The sequence below is a fragment of the Hemitrygon akajei genome, chromosome 15, assembly GCF_048418815.1.
Source record: "Hemitrygon akajei chromosome 15, sHemAka1.3, whole genome shotgun sequence".
Taxonomy (NCBI): Eukaryota; Metazoa; Chordata; class Chondrichthyes; order Myliobatiformes; family Dasyatidae; genus Hemitrygon; species Hemitrygon akajei.
In genome coordinates, this window is record NC_133138.1 from 91229400 (window position 1) to 91251824 (window position 22425).

The 22425-nt window shown below is 43.3% G+C and overlaps 1 protein-coding gene across 4 annotated transcripts in view; it reads left to right on the forward strand.

Moving 5' to 3' along the window:
• Window positions 1-22425, forward strand: part of LOC140739528 (F-box/WD repeat-containing protein 11) — a 291401-nt gene that overhangs the window by 145016 nt on the left and 123960 nt on the right. For 3 of the 4 annotated variants that reach the window (XM_073067919.1, XM_073067920.1, XM_073067922.1), the window contains 2 exons: window positions 13424-13610; window positions 16733-16823. In XM_073067919.1, coding sequence (XP_072924020.1) covers window positions 13424-13610; window positions 16733-16823 — 278 coding nt within the window. Of the gene's footprint in view, window positions 1-2527; window positions 2599-3306; window positions 3654-13423; window positions 13611-16732; window positions 16824-22425 lie in introns of those variants that run through there. The other variant, XM_073067921.1, reaches the window with a different exon arrangement.

The following is a 22425-nucleotide window of genomic DNA, read 5'->3' on the forward strand; positions in this document are numbered from 1 at the left end:
TAATACCATTCAATAAATTTTCATCCTCCTCCTGTGCTTCTCTTCATTACTAATATCAAATCCAGACTTTACCCGGTACTTGTGCAGTCAATCTAAAGACCTTTAAGTTTAACATAATCCCTACTTTTCATTTTTATTTCTTCAGGTGTGAGCACCAATGCTTTGCATTTCCTGTAGCCTTCTGTCATTACCTTATACTGTTACGATCCAGCAACAATGAATATATAATTGAGACAGGTTTTTTATAACAAATAAAACATTTATTAAACGCTGCTAAAAAAAAAACCCCAAAAGTAAACAAACGACTAACTTAATCAGAAGTCGGCTGCTATACGGCAGCTCAAACAGTTCTTAAAGCGAGAAATGCGAACTCAGTTTTTTAAAGTAGTATTGCAAAAAGTCCAAAATGATTTACAGTCAGTTAAGAGAGACTTTCCTTGAAGTAATAAATTCTCTTTCATGACATTACTGCTGATCCCAGCCGAAGTATGCCTTGCCCGAAGGATTTACGATGAAGAAATAAAACGGCTTAAAGGCACTGACCTTTTCCTTTTGGCGAATAACTCACTGTCCCAGTCCTTTCTGCTCTAACGTGGGTGCAGGTTACTAATTCAGTCCGAAGGAGGATTAAATAAGGTTGAACTTGTTTACCAGCGACAACACCAACTTTTCTCGATCTTTAGGGTTTTCCGAACTTTGATAAATTCTTCACTCTCCAACTGGACTTTAACTGGCAGCGATTTTCAGAACTGCGTCATAAAATCAAGTACACAGCAGAACGGAATCACTGACGAATTAAACCATGAACTGACCTGCGTCACAGGGAGGAGTTCCCCTTTTATACCTGTTGAAACAGGCCATCACATGACCTCTCACTGGCAGGAAAATTACATCACTCCACCATCACAAGACTATTACATCATGCCCAGCAGAGCTTCAATTACATCCTGGTCATGTGACAGTCACAAGATACCCACGGGTACGTAACAATACAACTTTTGGCCCTTGGAAGTCTTGGCTTTTCTCAACAATTAAACATTGCTCCAGGACTTGCACTTCCTAACAAGATATAGCCACACACTAATGTCGGATGTGGGACATTAATTATAATCCTATATGGGAAACTGGCATTTTGTACCTATCTGATTGAGCCAGAGGTTCTCAAATGTGGCAAATGATAGGACCAGTAATATTGAAAATTTGTGGTCGTCAAGAAAATGAATGCATATTGCTAGAGCAATTAAATACGTTGTAGAAATAATACTGATTTTGCTTGCAAATGGAGTGCTACCCAGTTCTGGTGGGGCGGGTGTGTAATATGTGAATGGTGCACTTAGTGTTAGTCGGATAGGCAAGGCTAATTAGAGTCAGAGTCATCCAGCATGAGAATGGGTCTTTCGGTCCCGTTTACCCGTGTATCCCTCAAAACCAGCTGTCCATGGACTCCTTAATTAATAGTCGGGGTACATGGCATTAAAAAAAGGTTGGGAATTCTTGTTCTGAACCTTTTCTTATCTTTGTACCTGTCCAAGTATCTTTTCACTAGGTACATTTAATGTCAGAGAAATATATACAATATACATTCTGAAATTATTTTTTTTTGCAAACATTCATGAAAACAGAGGAGTACTCCAAAAAATGAATGACAGTTAAATGTTAGAACCCCAAAGCCCCCACCAACTCTCTCCTCCCACGCATAAGCAGCAGCAAAGTGACAACACCCCTCCCCCACCAGCAAAAGCATCTGCACCCTCCACAAAGCATCAATAAAGACAGACTTGCAGTACCCCAAAGACCACTGACAAATCATAGAGTTATTTTCCTTCAAGTGACAACACAGAATGAAATAGCAGTGATGTTTTGTTGAAATGGTATACCACCCTAGTTTGACCAGAGCTTGAGTATTGTATATAGTTCAGTTCAAATAAAATATGATTGTACTGGAGAGGATGCAGAGAAATTTACTAGGGTGCTGCTAGAAATGGACAATTGTAGCTACTGGGAAAATTTAGATAATCTGGGGTTGTTTTCATTGGTGCAGAGATGGGTAAGAGGAGATCCTATTGTGATTTACAAAATTACGTGAGCTGGAAAGGCACATTCCTCTTCACAAATGAGTTAAAAATGAGAAAATAGCGATCACAGAAGGAAAATATAGGTAGAAACCCTTATCACATTTAAAGGGGGCTTGAAGAGCAACGTTTTCTGTACTTAGAGTGGGGGTATATGGAACAAACTGCAGAGAAAGTGGAACTGCTGCCTGCGTGGAATGACGAGTCTATCGAGACCCTGAGGGCTTGTGGAAACTGTGTGGTGGTTTCTTTCGAACTTATAGTCTTTTAACATCTCTGGACTATTTTTACTGTGCCCATGGTCTTTTTGTAAAATCTATTATGCTATTGTTTGCACTGTTGTAACTATATGTTGTAACTATGTGGTTTTGTGCAGGTCTTGTAGCTTTAGTTTTTGGTCTTGTTTTGTCTGGTAGATTTGGAGCTCCTTTCCGGGGAACACGCTAAGATGGTAGCGCGATATTAATACGCAGCAGCCTCTCCGGACTCTGGATTGGGGATTGCCAAACGTTATGTGGATTTTCTGGTGTAGTCTGTTTTGTCATGTGCTTTTGTGATATCATTTTGGAGGAACGTTGTCTCATTTTTTAACTGCATTGCATTTGTGGTTTCTAAATGACAATAAACTGAATCTGAATAAGTGTGTATAATTAGAAGATCTTAAAAGTCATTTGAGCAGGTGAATGAATAGGAAGGTTTTAGATGGGTACGGGCGAACATAGAACATAGAAATTTACAGCACATTATAGGCCCTTCGGCACACAATGTTGTGCTACTCTAGAAACTGCCTAGAATTTCCCTAGTGCATAGCTCTCTATTTTTCTAAGCTCCATGTACCTATCTAAGAGGCTTTTCTTAAAAGACCCTATTGAAATGTAGGTAGAAAGGACTAGATCCAGAAGATAGCTTATCTACATGAATAAAGTTAAGCTTGAAGGATCTGTTTCTGTGCTGTCTAACTGACTATAAGCAGTACTTGATGGATACTTTATTGATCCCATAGTAAGTTACAGTAGCATTACAAGAGCACAGATATACAAATATTAGAAGAGAAGTAAGAAAGCATAAAAAGTAAGTTACCTCAAACAGTCTAACAGGAAGGGGTAATCATTACTCCAGTTGTAAGTTGACTCATTATAGAGCCTAATGGCCAAGGGTATGAATGACTTCATATAGTGCTCTTCGGAGCAGCACAGTTGTATTAGTTGATTACTAAAAGTGCTCCTCTTTTCAGCCAAGGTGGCATGCAGAGGGTGAGAAACATTGTCCAGAATTACCAGGATTTTCTGTGGAGTCCTTTGATCTACCACAGCCTCCAGTGTGACTTCAAAACCAGAGCCAGCCTTTTAAATCAGTTTATTGTGCCTGTTGGCATCATACGCATTGATGCCATTGTCCCAGCACACCACTGCATAGAAGAACTTACTGATGACAGCATACTGACAGAACACGTGAAGGAGAGGCCTGCCTACTCTAAAGGACCTCAGTTTCCTCAGGAAGTAGAAGTGACGCTGGCTCTTCTTGTACACAGCCTCTGCGTTGGTGCTCTATTCAAGGCTGTCACCCAGGTGCAGCCCCCAGGTACTTGTAGGTCCTCACCACATCCTCACCATCAATAGTAACACATTAGGGCTGTGGATTTAATGCTGGGAGATGGGATTAGGCTGGATAGTTACTATTCACTTGGCAAAGGTACTTCTGGGTAAATGACTTACATTTTCTATGACACAGTTTCAAGTGGCCAGGTTCATAAATCTTAAGTAAAGACAGGAAGTTCAATTGTACCTGTAAAAGCACAGACAGATTTGTTTCAGATTTAGAAACTGAAAGTGCATTTTAGAAGATGGCAAGAACTTTTGTCAGCTGGTTAAATAACCTGTATGCTGTTCCATAACAAAGGAAGTTGGTTTATTTCATAGGCAATTCTATGGTTTACATCTCCTATGCATTGCAGTGTCCATGTTCTATAGGCTAATCTTTGGACAATCTAGGAACAATCTTTGTCAATTAAAAAAAATCCTCCTTGAGGGCTCCATGCAAATTAAGTTCAAATTAATTGGTCAAAAGAGGAAAGCTGACTTTTTCCATGAACTTTCCAAACAGAGGAGGAGGAAGCAGGCTACAGCAGGATGTAGTTTCAATTTTATTTGAGCCTGATTGCAGCACAGGGTAATAGAGATGATTATTATTATCATCATTTTTTGTGCACCCCATCCCCAAAGAGGCAATGGGTTGTGTAGAGGGAGAGAGTGACTGGGGGCAGTCGTCACTTTTTATGTGCGACAGTTCCCGAGAAGACCCTGGATTTGCGTATATTTAGGCACTTGGCAAGATCCAATGAAAAGGTCAGGTTTAAGCGGAGTGGCCATTGTGTGAGAGGGTGGGGAGGGGGGTTGAGGCTTTGGCTCATCGAGGATTATGAGAGGTGTGAATTTATAATTGTGGGGATGCCAGGCAGGATAGTGAAATGCTTCTCTTGCAGGATGTGGGAAAGCAAGACTTCTGGTGTTCCTGATGACCACACCTGCAGGAAGCGCATCCAGCTGCAGCTTCTAACAGACTGTGTTAAGGAGCTGGAATTGAATGAACACTGGATCATTTGGGAGGCTGAGGGGTTGATAGAACATACAGGGAGGTAGGACATGGTTAACTAAGTGACCATCAGGAGGGGTAAAGGGCAGCCAGTACAGTGCACCCCTGTGGGTGCTTCACCTCAGCAACAGGTATACTATTTTGGATACTGTTGGGGAAATGACCGAGCAGATGAAAGCCACAGTGGTCAGGTCTCTAGCACTGTGGCTCAGAAGAGATGCGGGAGAAGAGGCAAGCTGTAGTGATGGGGGACTTTTTGGTTAGGAAATCAGAGAGGAGGTTCTATGGAGTAGAACGAGATACCCTGATGACAAACAAGAGAAAATTTACAGATGCTAGAAATCCAAGCAACACACAATACTGGAGGAACTCAGCAGGCCAGGCAGCATCTGTGGAAGAGTAAGGTCGACGTTTTGGGCTGAAACCCTTCGGCAGGACTGGAGAAAAAAAGGCTGAGAAGTGGATTTGAAAGGTGGGGGGAGGGGAGAGAGAAACACAAGGTAAAAGGTGAATCCTGAAGGGGGCAGGATGAAGTAAAGAACTGGGGAACTGATTGGTGAAAGAGATTTTGGGCTGGAGAAGGGGGAGTCTGAGAGAAGAGTACAGAAGCCATGGAAGAAAGACAATGGGGGAGGGGCATCAGAGGGAGGTGATGGGCGGACAAGGATATAAAGTGAGAGAGGGGGATGAACGCTGCCCTCAACTGCATTGCCTCCATTTCATGCTGGTCTCCTCTCATTCCACCCTCGCGCCACCCTACCAGGGATGGGGTTCCTCTTGTCTTTGTCTACCACCGCACCTGCATCTGCGTCCAATATATAATTCTCCGCAACTACCACCATCTCCAACAGGATTTCACCACCTTGCACATCATTCTCTCCTCCCATTTGGTGCTTTCTGCAGGGATTTCTTCCTACGCAATTCCCTTGACTATTTGTCCCTCTCCACTGAATTCTCTCCTGGCACTTATCCTTGCAAGTGGAACAAGTGCTACACCTGCCCTCCCTCACTACCATTCAAGGCCCCAAACAGTCCTTCATGGTGAGACGACACTTCACCTAGAAATCTGTTGGGGTCACATACTGTGTCCAGGACTCCCAATGAGGCCTCCTGTATATCGGTGAGACCCAACGGAGATTGGGACACTGCTTAGACCGAGCACCTATGCTCTGCCCACTAGAAATGGGCCACCCATTTTAATTCCACATCCCATTCCGATTTGTCTATCCATGGCCTCTTCCACAAATTGTAATGAGGCCACACTTAGGTTGGAGGACCAACTCCTTATATTCCGTCTGGGTAGCCTCCAACCTGCTGGCATGAACATCGATTTCTCGAACTTCTGGTAATCACCCCTCCAATCCTCTTTTCCCCCTCTCACCTTTTCTCATTGCCCATCCATCACCTCCCTCTGGTGTTCCTCCCCCATTTTTTTTCTTCCATAGCCTTCTGTCCTCTTCTATCAGACTCTCCCATCTCCAGCCTTGTATTCTTTCACCAATCAACTTTCCAACGCTTCTTCATCCCTCCCCCTTCAGGTTTCACCTATCACCTTGTGTTTCTCTCTCCCCTCCCCCCACCTTTATAATCTACTCCTCAGCATTTTTTCTCCAGTCCTGCCGAAGGGTCTCGGCCCAAAATATCGACTGTACTCTTTTCCATTGATGCTGTCTGGCTTGCTGAGTTCCTCCAGCACTTTGTGAGATTCCAGGGTCAGGGACATCTCCGATTGAGTCCACAGCATTCTTAAGTAGGAGGGTGAACAACCAGAGGTTGTGGTCTGCGTCAGTAGCAATGGGTAGTATGAATTATGAGGTCTTGCAAAGTTAGGTGCTAAGTTAAAGGACAAGGACCTCTAATTCTGATCTCAGAACTGCTACCTATGCCATGTGATAAGCCACAAATAGGAAGATTATATAGTTTAGCAGAACGCACACCCTGATGGTCTGTTTACTGTTGCCGGTGATTTTAACCACGCAAACCTTAAGTCACTGCTCCCCAAATTCCATCAGAATGTGCATCCCCGACGCATAACGGGCAGAGCCCTGCCCCCACCTCAGTTAATCAGACCACCTCTCTGTTATGCTAATCCCAGCCTACAGACCGCTCATCAGGTGCTCCAGACCAGTTCAGAAGCAGGTGAAAACCTGGCCAGCAGGAGCCATCTCTGCTCTTCAAGACTGCCTTGAGCACACTGACTGGCACATGTTCAGGGAGGCTGCAACCGATGGCGACTCTACCAACTTAGAGGAGTGCACAGCATCAGTGACCAGCTACATCAGCAAGTGCATTGATGATGTTACTCTGTCCAAGACCATCACTATACGTGCTAACCAGAAGCCATAGATGACAGCGGAGGTGCTTGCACTGCTGAGGTCCCGCGACTCCGCCTTCAGAACAAGCGACAAGGCAGCTCTAACAACAGCAAGGGCCAAACTGTCCCGAACCATCAGAGGGGCAAAGCGTGCACACGCCCAGCTAATCCACAGTTACTTCCAGGACAGCGGTGACATGCAGCGCATGTGGAAGGGCAACCAGGACATCACCAATTACAAGACAACATCACCTGACTGTGCAGGTGATGCCTCCCTCCCAAATGCGCTGAATAACTTCTACACCAGGTTTGAGGCGGAAAATGATGTGGCGGCGAGGAAGTCCACTTCTCCTGCGAATGACCAGGTGCTGTGTCTCACTGTGGCCGACTTGAGAAGAACCCTGTGCAGGGTCAACCCACGGAAGGCTGCTGGACCAGACAACATCCCTGGTAGAGTGCTCAGAGGATGTGCAGACCAGCTAGCTGATGTTCTCACTGACATCTTCAACATCTCCCTGAGCAGCACCACCATTCCAACATGCTTCAAGGCCTCCACCATCGTCCTCGTGCCAAAGAAGTCTTCAGTGTCCTGCCCCAATGACTACCATCCCATTGCACTTACATCCATCATCATGAAGTGTTTCGAGAGGCTTGTCATGAGGCATATCAAGACCCTGCTGCCCCCCTCACTGGACCCCCTGCAGTTTGTGTACCGCCCCAACCGCTCAACAGATGACGCCATTGCCACCACCCTCCACCTGGCCCTAACCCACCTGGACAAAAAAGACATATGTTCGGATGCTGTTCATAGACTTCAGTTCAGCATTCAACACAATCATCCCTCAGAAACTGATTGGAAAGCTGAGCCTACTGGGCCTGAACACCTTCCTCTGCAACTGGATCCTAAACTTCCTGACTGGGAGACCTCAGTCAGTCCGGATCGGGAGCAGCATCTCCAACACCATCACACTGAGCACGGGGGCTCCCCAGGGCTGTGTACTCAGTCCACTGCTGTTCACTCTGCTGACCCATGACTGTGCTGCAACACACAGCTCGAACCATATCATCAAATTTGCCGATGACACGACCGTGGTGGGTCTCATCAGCAAGAATGACGAGTCAACTTACAGAGAGGAGGTGCAGCGGCTAACGGACTGGTGCAGAGCCAACAACCTGTCTCTGAATGTGAACAAAACAAAAGAGATGGTTGTTGACTTCAGGAGGGCACGGAACGACCACTCCCCGCTGAACATCGACGGCTCCTCGGTAGAGATCGTAAACAGCACCAAATTTCTTGGTGTTCACCTGATGGAGAATCTCACCTGGTCCCTCAATATCAGCTCCATAACAAAGAAAGCCCAGCAGCGTCTCTACTTTTTGCGAAGGCTGAGGAAAGTCCATCTCCCACCCCCCCATCCTCACCACATTCTACAGGGGTTGTATTGAGAGCATCCTGAGCAGCTGCATCACTGCCTGGTTCGGAAATTGCACCATCTCGGATCGCACGACCCTGCAGCGGATAGTGAGGTCAGCTGAGAAGATCATCGGGGTCTCTCTTCCTGCCATCACGGACATTTACACTACACGCTGCATCGGCAAAGGAAACAGCATTATGAAGGACCCCACGCACCCCTCATACAATCTCTTCTCCCTCCTGCCGTCTGGGAAAAGTCACCGAAGCATTCGGGCTCTCAGGAACAGACTATGTAACAGTTTCTTCCCCCAAGCTATCAGACTCCTCAATACCTGAAGCCTGGACTGACGCCTTGCCCTACTGTCCTGTTTATTATTTATTGTAAATGCCTGCACTTTTTTTGTGCTCTTTATGCAGTCCTGTGTAGGTCTGTAGTTTAGTGTAGCTTTCTCTGTGTTGTTTTTTATTACGTAGTTCAGTCTAGTTTTTGTACTGTGTCATGTAACACCATGGTCCTGAAAAACGTTGTCTCATTTTTACTATGCACTGTACCAGCAGTTATGGTTGAAATGACAATAAAAGTGACTTGACTTTAACACATGGCTAAGGAGTTGGTTTAGGGGGGAGGGCTTCAGATTTTTCTATCATTGGGCTCTCTTCCAGAAAGGAGGGACATACAAAATGGACAGCTTGTACCTGAACTGCAGGAGGAAGAATATCCTGTGGGGTATGTTTGCTAGTGCTGTACTGGGGCAGGGTGGCGGTGGGATTGGTGTTGGGAACTAGAGCACCAGAGCAGACTGGGGAGTAGTTGTGGAGAAAAATATTATTAAGCATACATACAAAGTCAGGAATCAAAGGGACAAGCATGGTGGGACTAATGTTCTGGGCTGTATATATTTCAAAGCAAGGAGTATCATAGGAAAGGCAGATGAGCTTAGGACATGAATCAGCTGGTAGAATTATGGCATTGTAGCCATTAGTGAGACTTGGTTGCAAGAGGGGCAGAACTGGTAGCTTAATGTTCCTGAGTTCCGTTGCTTTTGACGTGATAGAGGGAGAGGGATTAAAGGTGGCATTTCAAGTTAAGGAAAATGTTTTGCAGTGCTTAGTCAGGACAGACTGGAGACCTCATCTAATGAGGCTTTATGGGTAGAAAAGAGGAATAAGAAAGGTATGAGTACATTAATGGGATTATATTCTAGACCACCCAACAGTCCGTGGGATTTAGAGGACCAAATTTGTTGAGAATGCAGGCTTTTGCAAAGAACAAGGTGGTGATAGTAGGCAATTTTAACTTTACACATATTGACCGGCTCTCCCATACTGTAAAAGGCTGGATAGGAAAAAGTTTGTCAGATGTGTTCAGTAAAGTTTCCTTCATTGTAGTACATAGTGCAAGTGATGAGGCGGGGCGGCACGGCAGCAGCGGCCTTTCAGACCTGGTGTTACTTTAATTTAATTTTCTATTTTAAGTTTGATACACAATTTTCGATTAGGGCACATGGATAACAGAGCGGCTATCTACCATCGCCAGATACTACTACAATACAGAGATCGCCCAAAAGCAAACCTCCACAAAGATCTGCTGGCTGAATTACGCGACGTCAGCTTGCTGAGGAGAATGGGCCTACAATCCTCGGACTTGCCTGATGCTGGTAGCCGGAGATGGAAACGATGAAAATGATGTGCGAGGAAGCAGAAGCGAGGCAAAAAGGCAGGGGTCTGTGCCAGGCTAAAAGCAAACCCTAGCCGGCCGGCTCTCCCGTCCATTCTGCTCTCCAATGTCCGCTCCCTGGACAATAAAATGGACTACATCCAACTCCAACGTAATACTCGGCGGGAGTACAGAGTTTGCTCTGCATATGTCTTCACAGAGACGTGGCTCACTGATGGGATTTCAGACGCTGCCATCCAGCTAGATGGGCTAGCTTTGTTTCATTCAGACAGAGATGCAGCTGTCTCCGGTAAGTTCTGCGGTGGCGGTGTGTGTGTTTACATCGACACGGAATGGCGTAAGAACTCTGTGCTGGTTTCCAGACATTGCTCATCGTTAGTGGAGTTTGTGGCAGTTCGATGCAGACCATTTTATTTGCCACGGGAATTCACCTCTGTCCTTATATTCAGCGTCTACATTCCCCCCAGCGCTAATGCTAAGGAGGCGTTCTGTGAACTGTACAGGGCTATTAGCGAACTGCACATCCTGATGGTCTGTTTATTGTCGCCGGTGATTTTAACCACACGAACCTTAAGTCAGTGCTCCCCAAGTTCCATCAGAATGTGCATTTTGCAACGGGGGGGGGGGGGATCGCATTGGACCTGGTTTACACAAACATTCCTGACGCGTACCGGGCAGAGCCCCGCCCCCACCTCAGATACTCAGACCACATCTCTGTTATGCTAATCCCAGCATACAGACCACTCGTCAGGCGCTCCAGACCAGTTCAGAAGCAGGTGAAAACCTGGCCAGCAGGAGCCATCTCTGCTCTTCAAGACTGCTTTGAGAAGACTGACTGGTACATGTTCAGGGAGGCTGCAACCGATGGCGACTCTACCAACTTAGAGGAGTGCACAGCATCAGTGACCAACCACATCAGCAAGTGCATTGATGATGTTCCTCTGTCCAAGACCATCACTATACGTGCCAACCAGAAGCCATGGATGACCACAGAGGTGCATTCATTGCTGAGGTCCCGTGACTCCGCCTTCAGAGCAGGCGACAAAGCAGCTTTAAACACAGCAAGGGCCAAACTGTCCCGAGCCATCAGAGGGGCAAAGCGTGCACACGCCCAGCTAATCCACAGTTACTTCCAGGTCAGCGGCGACATGCGGCGCATGTGGAAGGGCATCCAGGACATCACCAATTACAAGACAATATCACCTGACTGTGCAGGTGATGCCTCCCTCTCAAATGCGCTGAATAACTTCTATGCCCGGTTTGAGGCAGAAAATGACGTGGCGGCGAGGAAGTCCACCCCTCCTGTGAATGACGAGGTGCTGTGTCTCTCTGTGGCCGATGTGAGAAGAACCCTGTGCAGGGTCAACCCACGGAAGGCTGCTGGACCAGACAACATCCCTGGTAGAGTGCTCAGAGGATGTGCAGACCAGCTAGCAGATGTTCTCACTGACATCTTCAACATCTCCCTGAGCAGTGCCACCGTTCCAACGTGCTTCAAGGCCGCCACCATCTTCCCGTGCCGAAGAAGTCTTCGGTGTCCTGCCTAAATGACTACCATTGTTGCACTTAGTTGTTACATTAAGTTGCACTTACATCCATCATCATGAAGTGTTTTGAGAGGTTCGTCATGAGGCATATCAAGACCCTGCTGCCCCCCTCACTGGACCCCCTGCAGTTTGCGTACCATCCCAACCGCTCAACAGATGACACCATTGCCACCACCCTCCACCTGGCCCTAACCCACCTGGACAAAAAAGACACATACGTTCGAATGCTGTTCATAGACTTTAGTTCAGCATTCAACACAATCATCCCTCAGAAACTGATTGGAAAGCTGAGCCTACTGGGCCTGAACACCTCCCTCTGCAACTGGATCCTAGACTTCCTGACTGGGAGACCTCAGTCAGTCCGGATCGGGAGCAGCATCTCCAACACCATCACACTGAGCATGGGGGCTCCCCAGGGCTGTGTGCTCAGTCCACTGCTGTTCACTCTGCTGACCCACGACTGTGCTGCAACACACAGCTCGAACCATATCATCAAGTTCGCCGATGACGCGACCATTGTGGGTCTCATCAGAAAGAACGACGAGTCAGCTTACAGAGAGGAGGTGCAGCAGCTAACAGACTGGTGCTGAGCCAACAACCTGTCTTTTAATGTGAACAAAACAAAAGAGATGGTTGTTGACTTCAGGAGGGCACAGAGCGACCACTCCCCACAGGTTGAGATTCTAAATTGGAGAAGGGCTAATTTAGATAGTATTAGAAAGGATGTAGCCAGCACGGATTGGAAAAGGTGTACTTGGCAAGTGGGAGGCTTCAAGTGAAATTTTGGGTGTTCATAGTTTGTCTATTCCTGTCAGAATAAAAGGCAAGGATAACAGACTTAAGGAACTTTGGTTTTCGAGAGCTATTGAGGCCCTGGTTAAGAAAAAGGAGGTGGTGCATATCAGGTATAGGTAGGTAGGAACAAATGAGGTATTTGAGTATAAGAAATGCAAGAGAGCCTTCATCGACTCAGGTAGGAGCACATTGCACAGCTCCTTTATTATCTCTGTCAGCGAGAAACTTGTTGATGGTGTAGACCTGCAGTCCTTTGAGTTCTTAACATGTAGTAGGAGCTTGTGATCATTAGACATACGTTTAAATAAAAACAGTAGCACCTTTTGTTGACCCTGTAGAAGCTGCTGTGACCAGCCGCGTCACCATCTTGCCAGAATGAGAATCAGTGGGCAAGGAGTACAAATTTATGAAGGGTATTTAGGGTATTTTTGTATGAGACTACAACTGGAGGTCATAGGTTAAAGGTGAAATGTTTAAGGGGAACATGAGGAGAAGCATCTTCACTCAGGGTGGTGAAAGTGAAATGAGCTGCCATTGCAGGTGGTGGATGTCGGGTCAATTTAAGATAAATTTAGCTAGATACATGGATTGGAGGGGTATGGCCCAGGTGCAGGTCAATGGGACTAGGCATATTAATGTTTCAGCAAAGAACAGATGGGCCAAAGGGCTGGCTTCTCTGTTCTATAGCCATCATCACTTTTTTTTTGCAGATTTTCTGTTTGACATTTTCTGTTCCATGAGTTGAACCCTGGGATGAAAAATTTAGTGTTCCAATGTAGATTAACAAATGTGAAACTCAGTTATTGAAATTGTCATTGTGACTCATAATACAGCACATTTCAAACGTAGCCACTATACCATGAAGTTGTGACTAGTGGGTAGCAATCGAGAGCAGTGATGAAGCAAAGAATTCATGGTATAAATTTTTATTTGCATTAAAATGCCTTAATTAAAGATGTTAATTACTGGACTGCTCCTTAATTGATGTGCTTTTCTCAAATGTGTTTACAGCCCAAGGATTGGACCATATAGCAGAAAACATTCTATCATACCTGGATGCCAAGTCACTGTGTGCTGCTGAGGTGGTGTGCAAAGAATGGCAGCGGGTAATTGGTGAGGGAATGCTGTGGAAAAAGCTCATTGAAAGAATGGTACGCACGGACCCACTGTGGAGGGGACTTGCAGAGAGGAGGGGATGGTGAGTTCAGACAGCATGCAGTAAACATTTTGTAGCACATTGTTCAAAGTGGCTAGTCATGAGATACTTATGACTGGTAATTACGGCTATACACAGGAGTTTCCTTCCCCAACCTCTGTCTCCCTTCTCTTCTAAGACTTTCCTTGGAAAGAGAAGTTTGCTTGGTCGTCAGAGGGTGACTTGGTGTCAAGCACATGGTTTGTGGGTCTAACACAAGTAGATCAGATGACAAGGTCATAACCAAGTAAGGGTCTTTGCTGTTTAAAAAAAAAAGGTAATGGGATGGGTTTTAATGGCCTAGATTACTAACCTTTTCCTCCAGATTTCATTTTATTAACACAATTTAAAATCTCTGGCTGTTATGGTGAGATTTAAACTTGGCTTTGGTTTATTTTATTAGTGTCTCTCATATTATTCTATTATTAGTACTACCCCGCCCCCCCCCAAACTCCCACCCTCCATACCATTCTGTTTTTGGTTAATAAAATTAGAAAGTGACATCTCTGCAAATGTCAAAATATTTTGTTTGAATTGCTTTAACTACTGTTTACCTGCTGAGGCATGGAGTATATGACCAGAAAAATCCTGCTAAAGCCACATTCATCATGAGTTTGGGCACACTTTGAATACTGTATGTAGTTCTGGCTCCCACATTCTACAAAACCATTTGATGGCAAGCAGAGGTAGACACATTACTTGAGGATAGATTGAAAGCTTAAGGGGCAGAGAAAGCTAAGCAGAGATTTAATGAAGATTTATGAAATTATAGACAATAAGTGCAGAAGTAGACCATTCGGCCCTTCGAGCCTACACCGCCATTTTGAGATCATGGCTGATCAATTCCTATCAATACCCGGTTCCTGCCTTGTCCCCATATCCCTTGATTCCCCTATCCATAAGATACCTATCTAGCTCCTTCTTGAAAGCATCCAGAGAATTGGCCTCCACTACCTTCCGAGGCAGTGCATTCCAGACCCCCACAACTCTCTGGGAGAAGAAGTTTTTCCTTAACTCTGTCCTAAATGACCTACCCTTTATTCTCAAAATTGAGGAGAATGTGCAGTGACGAGGAAATCTGCAGATGCTGGAAATTCAAGCAGCACACACAAAATGCTGGTGGAACGCAGCAGGCCAGGCAGCATCTACAGGGAGAAGCACTGTCGACGTTTCGAGCCGAGATCCTTCATCAGGCCTAACTGAAAGAAGAGATAGTAAGAGATTTGAAAGTGGGGGGGGGGGGAAGGGGAAATGCGAAATGATAAGAGAAGAACGGAGGGGGAGTGGTGAAGCTAAGAGCTGGAAAGGTGATTGGCAAAAGTGATACAGAGCTGGAGAAGGGAAAGGATCATGGGACGGGAGGCCTAGGGAGAAAGAAAGAGGGAGGGGAGCACCAGAGGGAGATGGAGAACAGGCAAAGAGTGATGGACAGAGACAGAAAAAAAAAGGAGGGGGGAAATAAATAAATCAGGAATCGGGTAAGAAGGGGAGGAGGGGCATTAACAGAAGTTAGAGAAATCAATGTTTATGCCATCAGGTTGGAGGCTACCCAGATGGAATAGAAGGTGTTCCTCCAAACTGAGTGTGGCTTCATTTTGACAGAAGAGGAGGCCATGGATAGACATATCAGAATGGGAATGGGACATGGAATTATAATGTGTGGCTATTGGGATATCCTGCTTTCTCTGGTGGACAGACCGTACGCAGACTGGGCGACCGTTTCGCTGAACACCTATGTTCTGTCCGCCAGAGAAAGCAGGATCTCCCAGTGGCCACACATTTTAATTCAACCTCCCATTCCCATTCTGATATGTCTATCCATGGCCTCCTCTACTGTCAAGATGAAGCCACACTCAGGTTGGAGAACAACACTTTATATTCCATCTGTGTAGCCTCCAACCTGATGGCATGAACATTGATTTCTCTAACTTCCATTAATGCCTCTCCTCCCCTTCTTACCCTATCCCTGATTATTTATTTCCCCCCTCCTTTTTTTTCTCTCTCTGCCCATCACTCTTTGTCTGTTCTCCATCTCCCTCTAGTGCTCCCCTCCCCCTTTCTTTCTCCCGAGGCTTCCCATCCCATGATCCTTTCCCTTCTCCAGCTCTGTATCCCTTTTGCCAATCACCTTTCCAGCTCTTAGCTTCACCCCACCCCCTCCTGTCTTCTCCTATCATTTTGGATTTCCCCCTCCCCCTCCTACTCTTACCATCTTTTCTTTCAGTTAGTCCTGACGAAGGATCTCGGCCCGAAACGTCGACAGTGCTTCTTCCTATAGATGCTGCATGGCCTGCAGTGTTCCACCAGTATTTTGTGTGTGTAGCATGTGCTGTGATTGGAAAAGATGTATTTCCCTTAGAAGTCAGTGACTCAATGATATAAATTAAATATGTTAGGATTGCAGAAAAAGACAAATGGCTCTGGAACTTAGTCTGAAAGGCTAGGTGCAGAAACCCTAAGCGTATTTAATAATTTTTTCGAACACTTTATGTGCTTTAATCTAGAAGGCAAAAAATGTTGGTCTCAGAAGGAAAAGTTTTGTGAGGAGACTGGCTAGAGTAAATGGTGAGAAGATGGTTCCTTTGGTTTAGGAAAGGAAGACTCAAAATCAAGGAGACATGGTTTCAGGATAAGGGAGTCATCCTTTTAAGCCTGGATCCGTTTTTGTTAATTTCATTCCATAAACCAGCATGAAGTATTTCCAGACCAATTTTGTAACTATCATTGTGAAGTAACACTGAACGATATCAGTGCTTCTAAACTACTAAAAATGCTTAAGGTACTGCTAACTCTTGTGTGACACCAACATGTAATTTCAGTCCACAAGTGACTGGGGATTTGGTATTACTTTGAGTAGGTTTGTCTGTCTTCACCTTGGGGAAAGGAACACAACTAGTGGTTTCCAGCTTAGGGTCCTCAGACCCCTTGGTTAATTATAGGGGCCCATGGCATAAAAAACACTGGGAACCCTAAAAGTATGGTCACTACTCATTAGCTGGTCCATTACAACGACGACTTCCAAATTCCTCCTGCTATTAAATGAACTCAAATTAAAATGTATATATTAGCCAGCAATAACATCAAACTTTGCAAGCAATAAACATGTTTGTGTTTTTCATTTCCAGGGAACAATACCTGTTCAAAAATAGGCCTGCAGATGGCCCACCAAATTCATTTTACAGAGGATTATACCCAAAGATCATCCAGGATATAGAGGTATGGTTATCCAAATTCAGAACTGTATATGAAAATATGGGAAATGTTCTCAATTTCTTTATGATCTAAATTTGTGATGGGATACTGAATTTTGAATGCTGTACAATACTTTTGCAGGTTTTGGTATTCCTAATGTATTATATTGTGCTATCAATGTTGCTTGCCACTTATTCCTTTGCCTGTGTTTTTCCCCATGGTAGAGTTGATGCGGTAGTATAGTTTGCTGGTACAGCAAGCTTACAATTTCTGGGACATTGTTTTCTATATATTTATGTATATTTAAGTCTTTTTTGTATACTTAAGGCAGATTCTTGTTTAAGCAGGGCATGAAGGTATACAGGGAGACTGCGGCTAAGTGGGAAATTGGGTCAGCCATGTTGAAATGGTGGAGCAGACTTGATGGGACAAATGGCCAAATTCTGCTTCTGTATCTCATGATCTTGTATTTACCATTTGGGCTTTTGAGTGCAACATTAGCTGATAATTCAGTATCAGGTTGAGGAGTGGCTTATTCTAATAACCAGTGCCAATGAAATGGTACTACATTTAAAGGAACAGAAATATTGTTATGATTAAAATGGAAAAATAATATTTTGAAATGTTTTCTCAAACACATGATCTGTCTGAAATGAAGATGAAAGCACATGGCATATATTTCAAAATCAGCAAAGAAATAAATAATTTTTCAAACACTAACACAAGTCTGTCATGTGCGGTGTTTGAAATCGCATATGGAGCAACAATTGAGGATAGCCATCGAACTTAATTAGATGAAATCTGGAAACTGAATCCATACTGTATACATTGCACATAGGTTCATACCTCACTGTACCCACACAGTACATGCTCGTTTTTCCCAACCTACCTACTCTTGCTTGCTTTCTCTTTCTTCTTTTCCACTTTGGCCTGGTTTATCCTGCCTTTCCTCATTTTGACTTTACAATTATGCCCCCTTCCCCTTCTAGCCCAAACATTCATTGGAGTGTCCTGCACCCTTGAGCCATTGTCATTCTCAGCCCTCCCCTTGTGCTATGTTATCCCTTCCACACTTCACTCCTCTGTGCTAAATGTCCTGGCGTTGATGCTTGGATGCTTAACACTGAAATCATTAAACATCCAGCCAGCAAGAAAGGGTTGGTGGTATGATTGGCACTTCATAGCTCAAAGTCTGATTATATATTTTTTACACCATGAATGGAAACTTATTTAATGAGTGCTGAGTGGTACCTCCTTCAGCTCTACCTGTCTTTGTAGAACAAACTTGAAGAGGTTCCAAATTGCATAAGTGTTAGTCCCGATCAATAAAAGGCTGATAACAGCTATCCTATGAAACTCTCCATCGGGTCAATCTGAATTAAATAATTTTAAATAAACTTGTGTGATTTTACAAACACAGCTGTTGTCTGAAATGCTGTGTGAAATTTATTGTTCGGTTAAAGCAAATTGGCTTTGGTGTGTGTTGTAAATACAAATTTTATCCATAAAGACGTACCTTGTAAAACATACATCTTTTATGATGTAGGTAAACTTATAAACTCTTGATGTGGTTTTGTGATATTAACCAAGGTCTTTTTTACTACTATACTGGCATTCCATAGATTCAAAACAAAAATGAAATTTGTGAAAAACTATTTTTTTCTTTTCAAACACAAGTTGTGTAATTTTTCCAGCTGCTTTAGGTATTCATGAAGTTCAGTTTTTGGTGTATATTGGGCTAACTAGCATCAAAATCTTTTCTTTTTTAATTAAACCTTCCTTCCATCTCTTTATGCACAAAACTCTTACTATACGCTTCTACAAAAGTTGTATAAGTTACACTGATTGAGATCGAAATAGCAGGCTATAATTGTAATTGCTAGTCAGGCTGGTGCATAGCTCTTTTGTGTCTCAGGATTCAAGACATCAACTGTAATTCCATGGCTGACATTCCAGTGCAAAATCTAGTCAGACTCTTCAGTGCAAGAGTGTTTCAAACCAGGAAATGTTATCTGAATCTAATTAATAAAATTTATGATTATGGTTGTTTGCTATTTTCATGCATGACATTGGCTACATTCTACAATACTTCACTTCATCAGATCTGATCAACCAGCTGTTCCATATAACTTTATAGATCCCAATACAGTTCATGAACCCTCTACTACTGTGATCAGTTCATCAGAGACAGTTGATAGCTCCTTTTAATAACGTGGCACATTATGGGCAGCAATGTCCCTTTCATTGTGTGATTTCCCTATACACTAATATAGTTCCTTAGCTGGTTGATTTAATGCAAATTTGTGTTAGTATCTATGGTCATGCTTTTCTTAATGAATAATGAACAAAGACTTGAGATCTTGGCATAGTAGTTTTCCTATGTCTGGTACATTTTTTCCCAGGCTGTATAGTATCTGTGTTGTGCAGTTTTGGAACAGACATGAAAGTGAGAATGTTTTTTTCTCTTGCCAGCAAGTTTATATTCAAAATATATGATTGACAGCAGATGGCTATAGTTTAGGAGAGTGCACTAAATAAATGACACCTCCTTGTTTCCTCATGGTGAATAGTGACTTGATAGAAGAGTTCAAATCCAGTGTTGCAATGTATCTTGAAGCTCATGGGTATTCTACAAATGTATTGCAGCAGAGTCAATACTGAAAGGTGTCTGAGGTTTGAATGTTTGGGATCCGTTTCTTTCTATCCTGCCCACCCAGGATTGATTTCCCTAACCTAAACTAATGTTATTTCTTTGTTCTAACATCTGTTTTCTGTCCTTTGCCAAGTTAAATTCTGCTTGACAGGAAAAAAATCGTCTCCTCCTTTGTGAAGTGTGGGCTGTCTTCCCATTGCTGTGTTAATTTACAGTGCAGTGAGATTTTTTTGGTTGCGAAAAACTGCATGAAATTTCCTACAATGCTTGAAATCAAATCAGGGTCAAATAGAATTACAACGAGTCATCATATTGAAATTTGCACCTGTGCCACCCTGTTTCATGATAAGTCTGCTTTTATATTCTAGAATTATATTCATTCAGCAATCTATTATCTTCCACTCCTTTTAACATACATGTATGTGAATGGGTCAAAGACTAGTCACTAATTTTGGCAGTCTTTTTCAGCTGCAATGCAAGTACTGTAGTAAGGCAAAAAGAAATCTATTCATATTGTTTTGTTGTTAATTTTTAAATTGCGTTAGGGCCCTACAGATAACTCACTGGATAAGTTTTCCGAAGTATGGGAAATGGGGTGAGAAAACACTGAAAGTAATGAAAAAATCACATAAAATATGTAAAGAAAGAAGGTGTGTAATGAGCTAGTATCAGAGACATATAAGGACACCACTGCTCATCAGAGACTGTCAGTTTTGTGTCACTGGCTGCAAATACTTCTAAAATTAATTGTGTGTTTGTTCTTGGAATTTGGATTTCATTGACAGTGCCAGCAGTACTTGTCTATTAGTAATTGCTGCTAAGCTGAGGAGACAGTTAAACAATCTTTAAGATGGCTCTGGAGTTGCATGTGGCACTAGATTGGTAAATGATGCCAGATTTCCTTCCCTGAAGCACATAGTGAATCTGATATTTTTTATACAGATTTCCCCCGCTGTCCAAGATAGAACGTTCCTATGAAACTGTTTATAAGCCGAAATGTCACAAAGCGAAGAAGCAATTACCTTTAATTTATATGGGAAAAATTTTTGAGTGTTCCCAGACCCAAAAAAACCTACCAAATCAAACCAAATAACACAAAACAAACTTAAAATAACACAAACATATAGTAAAAGCAGGAATGATATGATAAATATACAGCCTATATAAAGTAGAAATATTGTATGTTCGGTGTAGTTTCACTTATCAAAATCAGGAAAACAGTGAGCCAAAATAGATGTGGAGAAAAAACATCTATACACGCCTACACACATACACACATAAGGTTGTATAGGCATGCGCACACAACTGCCCGCAGAAGGCTTCACGGTCATGGTAGTCTTTCTCGGGGTAAACACACATATAAAGTGGGCATCTTTTTTTCGTAAAAGCGAAAATCCTCTTTGATTAGCGAAAACAGGTACTAATGTAGGACTTTCGTAACAGCGAGCTGTCGTAAAGCGGACGTTTGAAAAATGGGGGCCACCTGTTTAATGATTAATTTGTCCAGTGATCATCAGATAAGTTGTTTGAATTTACACTCTCCAGCTATTGTGGTGGAGTTTAAACTTGTGTTGTGGGATTATTAATGCAGAACTTGGCTACTAGCTAAATGCAGTGTTACTGTACCCCATCTATCATCCAAAACATCACTAATCAATCACCTTTGTTCCTGATTAGTGGGCCTCTTATCAGTTCAGGTATTGCAGTCCTGATTTGAATGACAGAAGACTTGCTTAATTCTGACCTATTTAAAGATCCTGTGGCACACTCCATATTGCAAGTGTCACGTGAGATTGAGTGGCATGAGAAGTGAAACCCATAATGCAAATTGAAGGCATATCAGTGTTAAATCAGGTGTTCAGGAGAGTTGCTTTACTGAGATTTATTGAACTGTTTCTAGAGTCAATTTGGAAATATGCCAAGATGTTCCATTTATTTTGAGACTTGTTGATTAACTATGCCAGTAGAGTGACAAAGAGTTACAGTCATAAATTCTTAATAGCTTAATACCAAATTGAATCATCAGCCCAGCTTTCAGTGCTGTTCATGAATTAGTCCTATTTTGTTCCTCTTGAATGTCAGAATATCAGCTGAAGAATGTACATATTCACTACGTTAAGATATATCAATCAAATACTTCAAACATGCTTTTTTAAATACTGAATTTATTTATATCCATGGTTACTCTTGGCTACCCTTGCTGCAACCATGTCAAATGAACACTCTTAGCTGATAGAATCAAAATAAAAAGTTTTAAGGTAGAGGTGTCCCCCGTTTTTCGAACTTTCGCTTTACGACACCTTGCTGTTACGAAAGACCTACATTAGTACCTGTTTTCGCTAACAGACGGTGTTTTCACTGTCATGAAAAAAAGGCAGCAGCCAAGCTCCTCCCTGGAACTGCATTCTAGTTGGCATTGCTTAAACATGTGCCTGTGAGCATCTGTGCTTTATGTCGATTTATTTTATGTATCCGTTAGCAAGATGAGTTCTAAGGTATCGGAAAAGCCTAAAAGAGTGCGTAAGGGTGATGCACTTAGCGTAAAACTAGACATAATTAAGCGTTTCGATCGTGGTGAACGAAGTAAGGATATAGTGAGTTTGGCTAAGGGTTTTTGAAAGTGAAGAAGATGATGTTGAAGAGGTTTTGGCATCCCATGACCAAAAACTGAGAGATGAAGAGGAAAGGATAACAATTGAAGCTGAATTCAGTAGCGAACGGCCCAAAAGTGAAGACGTCCAGGAACTGAACAGGAAGCAATTGCGTGAGATTTTCACTGCAATTGACAACGCTGCAATGATTGCAGAAAAGTACAACTTTAATTTTGAAAGGGTACGTAGGTTTAGGGCATATTTGAAGGATGGTTTGAGTGCTTACAAAGAACTGTATGATAGAAAAATACGCGAGGCTAGGCAGTCAAGCATACTGTCGTTTTTCAAGCCTTCCACATCAGCCACAGCAGACGACGAAACT